Source organism: Echinops telfairi, unplaced genomic scaffold (assembly GCF_000313985.2).
Source record: "Echinops telfairi isolate 266 unplaced genomic scaffold, ASM31398v2 ScPeMD7_5;HRSCAF=22, whole genome shotgun sequence".
Taxonomy (NCBI): Eukaryota; Metazoa; Chordata; class Mammalia; order Afrosoricida; family Tenrecidae; genus Echinops; species Echinops telfairi.
Genome location: NW_022103901.1, coordinates 5,376,544 through 5,386,211, shown reverse-complemented (window position 1 = coordinate 5,386,211; position 9,668 = coordinate 5,376,544). Strand labels below are relative to the sequence as shown.

Below are 9,668 nucleotides of genomic sequence, written 5' to 3'. Positions count from 1 at the left end.
CCTCTGATGAATCCCCTCCAACATGGTCCAGGGATCACGCAGCTTTTCCAAGGTTCAGAATGTCGGCTTTTGTGAAATGTATTCATTCAAGAGTCCTTTCTGAGGGCCAGGGATTCACGATTCGCGTTGCTGCTTTCCTTTGCTGCCTGACTAGTGGACAATGAAAGCCACTGCGACTTCGTGAAGCTGCGCAATATGCTCCTGTGTTCCAACATGGAGGACCTGAAGGAGGACACCCACATCCATCACTACCAGCGGTACCGCTGCCACAGGCTGACGAAAATCGGCTTCGCGGACGTGGGTCCCGACAACCAACCCCTCAGGTGGGTAACTTGGAAGCTCCCATAGCTGACGGGAGAATCCTTTAGCAAAGAGCCGACCTGTAGACCTCCCATGGCCCCGGCATCCTGGGCTTTCCATTTATGGGACGCCTCTTCCAATGTAAGTACAGACCCTTCACAGGAACAACCGAATGATGGGCAAAGCAATGTCAGAGGACACAGTGTCATCCTAGTGCCAGGCCCATCTAACTTCAGAGGGACAGTGGCCAGGAACAGCACCAACTTCCACCATGAGATGGAGGCCAGTCAGACCCTTACTCTCCAACCTTTTTTTTACCATCAATCCTCCCACTGCTTTTTACTCTTCTGCTGGGCCAGTAATCCACGCCAAAGGCCTCTGTGCAGCCTCCCCTTGACCCCCAGAGGACAGGGTCCTCTTTGTCCTTTGGGCCTGTCTCCACTGACTCTACTGCTGGACTAATTCTAGACCCATTGCAGGAGCCCTGGTGGCATAGTGGTTATATTCGGGCTGTGAACTGCAGGTCAGGAGTTCGAAACCACCTGTTGCCCCATGGGAGAAAGACAGGGTTTTCTGCTCTTTTAAAGAGTTAAAGTCTTGGAAACTCACAGGGGCAGTTCTTCTCTGTCCTATAGGTCACTCTGAGTCAGAATTGACTCGATGGTGGTGAATTTGGGCCCACTGCCATTGGCTCGGCTACTGGAGCCCTGCTGGCCCTCTCCTGGCTTCAGTGTTACAGCCTTGGGTCTGCGTTAGAGCTCGTTGGGAAGGTTCCTTGCTTCTTCTCTCTCGTTTCTTACTTATACTTCCTGCTACTTCTCTTCTGGCTTCTTTGTGCCTCAAAAACCTCTGTGAGGTTGGTTGCGTATATAAATAACTCCTTGTCAAGTTCAAGGTATGCCCCCTGGCTGCCAGGCTCAAACGGACCAATCCTCTCTCAGTAGGCCACAGATAGTTTATTTGCATAATAGACTGTAGTCACCCAATTTGCATCGTCAATCGACCAGTCCTCAAACGATGCGTACTGATCACAGCCTAGGAGCAGACCAAATGTATTAAAACCCGGTTGTGTACAGCTTCCCCATGAGGTGTCAATGAACCCGACCAAAAGTAACCAGCCTTTCGAGCGACCAATAAGCGAAACCAAAGCAACCCTTGTAGGGCAAAGATAACTGCATGGGCTTGGGAGGAAATCTCTCAAGCGGTTTCCCCAGAGAAATGGGTGAAAAGCCACCACCTATAGGAATTCATTTCACCACACAAATCCATTGCTGTAAGTGGATTTCAGCTGACTGCCACTGCTTGAACTTGACCTGGATGGTTTCTGAGGCTGTAAATCCTCATGGCCGCGGGGGGGCTGGTGGGTTCAAACCACACACCTTCTGATGGGCAGTTCAGTCCTTACCCAACGTGCCACTAGAACCGCTTAACACAGTGATAACCCCCCTGTCACCCAGTTGATTGTCACTCATAGTGACCCTAAGTAGGGCTGCAGATGCATGCTGGAGGAGAGGGCCCCGTGTGTCCCCGAATGGGGGGGATCAGTGGATTGATCCACATGACCTAAGAAAGCAGAAACCTACACTCTATTCTGGATGATGGGCTATAGTACAAGAGTTTTTAATGGCCAGGTGGGCACTGAGTAATTTTGGCGGGGAGGGGGTAGGTCAAATAAGTTTATGACTCTATCAGATAGCCTCCTCTGTGAGTTTGAACCCCTGACCTTGTGGTTAGCAGCCCCACATGTGTTTCCCTGACAACATCACCAGGGCTCTTAACATGATGACACTCTTAACATGACTCACTGCCATCTGGTCGGTTCTGATCATGGCCGCCCTCTAGGACAGGGCAGAACCGCCCCTGTGCGGTTCCAAGATGGTCGTATTTTATGGGAGTAGAAAGACTCCTCTATTTCCCTCTGATCAGCTGCTGATTTCGAACTGCTGACCCTGTGGTTAGTGGGTCAAACACAAAATCCACTACACCACCAGGGCTTATTTCCATGTATGCTGATTGTATATCTGAGTGGGGTGGGGGAGACATTATTTGGTATTTATATGAAACAAACTCAGGAGGTGTTTCAGAATCCGAGTCCTCTCTGTATTCTATTAGGGTTGGTGCAGTTCAGTGTTGCGGTGATCCCACATCCGACAGCCCCAAACATTGCCTGGTCCTGTGTCCTTCCCATGGCCAGCTGTGGCTCTGGAAGTGTGACCTATAGGGTTTTTGCTGGCTGATGTTTTGGGAAATAGATCAGCAGGCTTTCTTCCATCTGAGTCTGTAAGCTCTGCGCTGAAACCTGTCCCGTATCATCACAACACACAAGCCCTCATGGACAGACTATAAATCGGGTCTCCCACTGGGAAGGGGGAAATTCTACCTCTAAAGTGCCACTGTCCCCACACTTTCCTATGTGCTCTACGTAGACTAGGAGCCCTGGTGGTGTAGTGGTCACTTGTTGGGCTGTGATCTGCAAGGCCCACAGTTCAAAACTACCAGTCACTCCTCGGCTTTCTAGTCCCATTTATCGTTGCAGTCTCAAAAACTCACAGGGGCAGTTCTACTCTGTCCTATGGGGTCACCATAAGTGGACAGCAGTTCTGTGTCAGCGAGTTGGGTTTTGGTCTACATAGACTACCAGTGAGGTGGCAGTGGATTGGGTTTGGATACATCCTGTTGAGGAGGCCTGGTGGTGTTAGAGTTAAGCCCGAGGTTGCTAATGGAACGGTCCCACTTGGAACCCACGCAGCGACTTCATGGTAGAAAGACCTGGTGATCAGCTTCCTTGAAGATTATAGCCAGATAAAATCCAAATATAAAGGAGGGAATGGTATCGGAGCTTAAATGGTGAACACTGGGTTTGCAGAAGGCTAAGGTTGACGGTGGAAACCCAAAATCCATTTGCAGGTCCCGACATGGATCAAGCCTCTGATGAATCCCCTCCAACATGGTCCAGGGATGTGGATAGCTTTGTTATCCGAGAGCCTTGTAACGTCAATGGTGGCTGATGTAGTTAGGCTAAAATGCAATAACCTTATCATTCGACCTCCCTTTTGACCCATTTTAAAGTTGTCTCTGTAATTTTTCCTGCTCTCCCTTTGAGGGCTTTTTTGTTTTGTCTAGTCATTGTTGTTAGGTTCTCTGTTTGTTTGTTGCTTGATTCCGGTTTGTCTTTTGCATGCTTTTCTGTATTTGACATCTAGGATAGGTCGGTCTCTGGAGACAGTAACCGGATCGGTAACTGCCTAGGGGCGTCCTAAAGACGGGAAATGGGAGTTAACAGTGATCGGTATGAGAAGTAAGTGTTCTGAAATTGACTGTGGCGACAGTTGCACAAGTCTCCTAAATATGGTTGAATGAATTGTATGAATGTGAAGTATATGCCAAGGAAACTGTTTGTAAAAAGATTATCACCAAAATACCCTGAGTGGCAGTTCTACTTTGTCACATGGGTTGGCTATGAGCCAAAGGGATGGACTGCCTCCAACAGCCACAGAAGAAGACAATCAAACAAACTCACTGCTGGCAAGTCAATTCCGACTCATAGCGACCCGATAGGACAGGATAGAACTGGCCCTATGGGTTTTCAAGACTGGAAATCTTTGCAGGAGTAGAAAGCCTCATCTTTCTCTCTTGGAGTGGTTGGTGGTTTTGAACTACTAACCTTGTGGTTGGCAGCCCAACATGTAACTTACTAAGCCACCAGGACTCCTAACAACAGCATAGTTGCTATTATTTTAAATATAGCACCATCTTTTCTTTTCATTTTTTTCTGAATGACAAAAAGCTTTTCTTTCTATTACATCATCATACTGCACCTTACTTTCTACATCTCATGATATGAAAGGTTCTATATGTTTTGTTAGGATCCCAGATGGTGGTGCTGGGAAAGTGTTAGACTGCTTACCACCCGCTGCTCTGCAGGAGAAAAATGAGGCTGTCTGCTCCCATAAAGATGTACTGCCTCGGAGGCCCTAAGTGAAGTTAATAAGAGTTACAATTCAATGGCAGCTGTTTACAAGAAACATTTTTTAAATGTTTTGTTGCTATATATGAGTAAATATTAGTGAATGTTCTCATATGACCTAATGTACAACACAGGAGCCCTGATAGATCAAAATCATCAGTTATGTATTGGGCTGCTAAGCACTTGACCAGCGGTTTGAAACCACCAACCGTTCAGAGGTCAAAAGACGAGGCTTTCTACTCCTGAAGACTTACAGTCTCAGAAACCCACAGGGCCAGTTCTGCTCTGTCCCACAGGGTCTCTGCGAATTGGAATTGATGCAGTGCCAGGGAGTTTGGGGTTTTAATTTTTTTTAAACATCATTTTATTGGGGGTTCTTATAGCTCATATAACATTCCATACATCCATTGTATCAAGCATCTTTGTACATATGTCGCCATCATTTTCTGAACATTGACTGTCTGTTTGAGGCCTTGGTATCAGCTCCTCTGTACTCAGTATTTGTGCATGCTTTTTAGCGTTTTAACACGAGAGTCATGGGATACCGTTTCAGTTTTCAAGAGATCTATGGAGCCAAAAGACAGGAGTTCTCTGAGCAGTGCCAGAGGGAGGAGGAGCGGCTGAAACAGAGGTTTGTGCAGCGGATCAAGGAGAAAGAAGCTGAATTTAAAGAAACCGAGAAAGAGGTTTGTTCACACTGCTGCCCTGATGTCATTGGCATCCCTTTGGGTGTCCTATTAACCTGCATTTTCCGTGGTCCCCTTCTTTCCTCCCCCAAAGCAGACATCCTTCTTTAGCAATTGGTCTTTCCTAAGGGCCTATCCAGAGAGCGTCTGCGCCTCCCGCGTGAGATGGAGCGGCACCACCGCCGTCACCATTGATTTTAAGATGCCAACAAGCATGAAGAGGTTGCAGCCCAGGCCACATTTCATAGTGGGACCCTTCAGGACGCCACGAGTCACTGCGGACTCCATGGCCACTAACTGCAGTGACATTCATTTGGGGATTTTAGTAATTTGAACAGTGTAGTTGAGCCACTTCTCTAGGCTACATGCTGTTCTTCAGCATGTAGCCATTTAATGTGTAGTTAAATGTAGTTTTGGATACAGCCTTTAGAAATATTATAGCATAGATATATGTAGACATATTTTTTTTTCTCAAGCACTCATTGTTGTTGTTATGCAGCGACCTCATGCACAACAGAACGGAACACTGCCCTGTCCTGTGCCATCCTCACAGTCGTTCCTCTGAATGTCCTCTGACCCGAGAGGCCCATCCTCTGGTACAATCTCCTCCGACTGTTCCGCTTCCACCCATCAGGCTGTCAGTCTCTGACAAAGTCACGAAGCCATGCATGAGGTGTTCAGTGCCTCCTTCTTCCTCCGAAGCGGGGACCTGAATCTTTCCCTGCTGTCTGTCCTCAGTCTGGAAGCTCTGCTGAAATGTGTCCACTTTGGGTGACCCTGCTGCTCTTTGAAATACCAGTGACATAGCTTCCAGCATCACAGCAATACCCAAGCCACCGCGGTACAACAAACTGACAAGTGGTGGACAGTGCTGGCAAGGGATTTTGTAAAACACCTTTGTAGTTTTCACGATTATATGGAGCCTAATATATTTTTGTTGTTGTTCTATCAGGTCTGTTCTGACTCAAGGCGACCTTACAGGACAGGTAGAGCTGGCTAGCAGTCAAGCACTTGAACCGTTGGGCCGCCATCCAAACCCCAAACCCAAACCCAAACTCGCTGCCATGAAGTGGATTCGACCCAAAGCAACCCAGTGGGACAAACCCCTGGCGTTTCCGAGGCTCTAAATCTTGACAGGAGCAGAAAGCATCTTTCTCCCTCTGAGGGGCTGGTGGTTTCAAACCGCGGCCCTTCCCGTTAGCAGCCCCACTCATAGCCTGCTCTGCCACCAGGGCTCCTCTGTGCTGCCACAGAAAGTTGAACTTCATAGCAAACTCAAGCTCTTCACTTCCGGGGAGAGCCATGCTGCCCCTACTTTAGAGAACGCCCTTCACATTTACAAATCCATCTTTTGAGCAACAGCACTTAGGTCGTGCTAGGCAGAAGAGCCCTGGAGGTGCGTTGGTTGCGTGTAGGGTTGTGAACCACAAGGCCAGCAGTTCAAAATCACCAGCGTCTCCTTGGGAGAAAAACAAGGCTTTCTACTCCCGTAAAAAGTTATAGTCAAAAACCAAAAAAATTGAAACAAAAGAGTTATGGTCTCGGAAACCCCAGGGGCAGTTCTACTTCGTCTTAGAGGGTCTCTGTGAGTCACAGACTGTACTCGATGGCAGCACGGTTGTTGTTTTGTTTTTTGAGGCAGGGGAAAGACCTGGCTCTTTGCTCTGTGAAGATGACAGCTAGGAAGCACAGGGAGGTGCCACGAGTCAGCACTGCCCGATGGGCACCCAGCCACAGCACAGCACCGATGGCAGGACATTACGACAGGAAGGCACAGCTCCCGCAGGTGTGACGTTCCCGGGGGGCAGCTGGTGGTTTCCAACTGAAGACCCTGTGGCTAGCCGGTCCAACGCATCAACCAGGACGCCACCAGGCATCCTCACAAAAGACTAGATAGCCATTTAAAACCATGACACTAAATTAATAGATTACCACGATGCTCCTAACCCTTTGGATGAAGTTCACAATAATTAGTATTTTTACCCTGTGCTGAACGTATCTTGTTGTTGCTGCTAATCATCAGGTGTTGTTGAGTGGGTTCTGAGTCAGAATGACCCCGGGCACCCCAGGACAAAACACTGCCCGGTCCTGGGCCACATCCTCACCATTGTTCTCACAGTTGAGGCCAAGGTTACAGCCCCTGTGTCCATCCACCTGGCCCAGGGCTTTCCTTTTCTCGCTGCCCCTCTTGCATTACATAGGTTTATTTAGTACTTTAAAAAAATCTTCTTTTTCCTAGTTTTATTTTACTATTATTATTTAAAATATGGGACTCTTCACGGATTTGCGCATCATCCTTGCACAGGGGCTGTGCTAATCTTCTCTGTATTGTTCCAGTTTCAGTATGTGTTGCCGAAGCAAGCACTCCAGTTTCAGTTTTAAAACAGTTCAATTTTTGTCCTCTCGGGAGAACAGGGAGGCTCTCTGTGCCTGTGGAACGAAAGTCTAGTGAACCCACAAGAGCAGTTGCACCCTGTCCCGCAGGGTTGGTGTGAGTCGAAATGAGCTCTGGGACAGTGAGTGAGTAATTCTTATACCATACGATTCCATTTAAAAAAATAAATTTTAAAAAGCTGTGCATTAAAAAAAAGTATTGTGAATTAGATAGGGGCTTGCATATCAGATCATCATTTTTGCATTCAACAACTTCGACAGCTCATCAAACCTCCCCGTGGCTCACCCCATTCTCCCTGCTCATCAAATAGTTTTCAGATTGTGCTCTGAGTAGCTATGTTTGATTCAAGCATTTTTTGCCTGGGAACTCATTTAGAAATCCAATCACTTGGGGATTCTGTAGCTGAACGGCTCAGGAACCTTTAAGATGGTGCTACCACCGAGCTGTGCTGTTGAGGCTTGCGTCTGACTGATAACTGGGGAGAAATGACAGATATATACCTAGGGATGTGACACCGCCCTGTGCCATTAGTCACAACCTCAGACAGGAGGTCCTGGATGATGAATCAGTTCCTGTCCAGGTCTGATTGGGACGTCAGTCAGAGCAGTGAGCTATGGTTTCTGTCTAACGTCTAACATTCTGTCAAATGTCTGCCTAGTATGACGGGGCCTCAAAAACTGTGTGGGGAGATCCCAGGTGCAAGAAACCGTCTTTAGCAATTATGCAATAATCATCATGTTTTGATGGGTGTTACTAGGATGGCGTAACGGTCATGTGTTGGGCTGCAATCCGAAAGGTCCAAAGTTCCAAACCACCAGCCACTCCCATAAACAGTTAAAGTCTTGGAAACCTACAAGAGCAGTTCTACCCTGTCCCATGGGGTCGCAGGAGTTGGCATCGGCCCGTAGGGCAGTGAGTTGAGCTGGGTTGAGAACCCACGCGGTGGAGGGTGTGGCTTGAGCTTGTCATACAATTGGCTGTACCGTGGCCGGTTGGTGGCGACCTTGTGCCTCAGTCTGGCTGTTGGTAACCAGGGACGACCTGTATTTGTGTCCCAGCTGCAGGATGAATTTCAGCACCTTAAGCGAATCCAGCAAGAGAAGACAAAGAAGCTGGAGGAAGAGAGAAGACAGCTGGAAGAAGAAATCATCGCGTTCTACAAGATGAAAGCAGACTTTGAAGCCCAGCAAGCCCAGCAGGCCCAGCCGGCTAGCAACCTGAAGAAGGACAAGGAGCGGAAGAAGTAGCCCCTCCTCCCATCCTGCCAGTGCCAGAGCCCCTGGCTCCCTGTCCCCCTTCCTGGTGGGCTCTGCTCCCAGCACTTAACTCCGCGTTGGTCATTTTGATACTTTTTGTAAAAGGCTGTGGGCTGACTGTACATCTTTCCAGACTGGAACATGAACTCGTGGAGGGCAGGCACCTGGAACCCCCCCCCTTCCCTGCTCTCTCTTAGCACTGAAACCCAAACTCCAAACTCTAAACTCATTGCCATTGAGCTGATGGGACTCATAGTGCCCCTATAGGACCAGGTAAAACTTCCCCTTGTGAATTTCTGAGATTGTCGCTTTTTACAGCAGTGGTTCTCAAAACTGTGGGTCGTGACCCCTCTGGGGGTCGAACAACCTTTTCACAGGGGTCACCCGATTCATAACAGTAGCAAAATTACCGTTATGAAGTAGCAACGAAAATAATGTTGTGGTTGGGGGTCACCACAACATGAGGAACTGTGTTAAAGAATCGCGGCATTAAGAAGGTTGAGAACCACTGCTTTACAGGAATGGAAAGCCCCATTGTTTTTTTTTTTCCTCCCAAGGAGTGGCTGGTGGTTTTGATCTGTTTACGTTGTGATTGGCAGCCAAAAGCATAATGATTCCAGCACCAGGGCTCCTAACCAAAAAACTAACACTAAACTTAAAAACCCAACCAAACTCACTGCTATTGAGTCAATGCCTACTCGCCGCGCCACTAGAGGACAGAGTAGAACTGCCCCTGTGGGTTGTCAATCTTCATGGGAGCAGAAAGCCTCATCTTTCTCCCAAGGAGCGGCTAGTAGTTTTGAACTGATGACGTTGACGTTAGCCGTCCAATTTATTACCCACTACACCGCCAGGGCTCCTTAGAAACAAAGTTGGTATGCAATAAATAGTTCCAAAATTATGGAAGTGGGATAATCAAAGAAAGTACCTTAAATAAAAATTTGCTGTTGAGTTGACCCTGGCTCCTGACTGCCCCCTGTGTCTCAGAGTGGAACTGTGCTCCAGATAGGGCTGTTTATTCTTTTTTTTTTTTTTTAAATCAATTTATTGGGGGCTTGTACAGC

At 47.9% G+C, this 9,668-nt stretch overlaps 1 protein-coding gene and 1 non-coding gene across 2 annotated transcripts in view; one reads left to right on the top strand and one right to left on the bottom strand.

Annotated features, from left to right (window-relative positions):
• The window catches only part of SEPTIN14 (septin 14), a 35,867-nt gene extending 26,984 nt beyond the window's left edge, over window positions 1-8,883 (top strand). Inside the window, exons 9-11 of the mRNA XM_045285326.1 lie at window positions 155-323; window positions 4,821-4,953; window positions 8,407-8,883. Coding sequence (XP_045141261.1) covers window positions 155-323; window positions 4,821-4,953; window positions 8,407-8,595 — 491 coding nt within the window. The 3' untranslated portion in view covers window positions 8,596-8,883. The remainder of the gene's footprint in view (window positions 1-154; window positions 324-4,820; window positions 4,954-8,406) is intronic.
• LOC115868005 lies at window positions 7,214-7,315 on the bottom strand. The gene has a single exon (XR_004045368.1). It is a non-coding gene; the product is annotated as a U6 spliceosomal RNA (small nuclear RNA).
• Window positions 8,884-9,668: the final 785 nt, after the last annotated feature.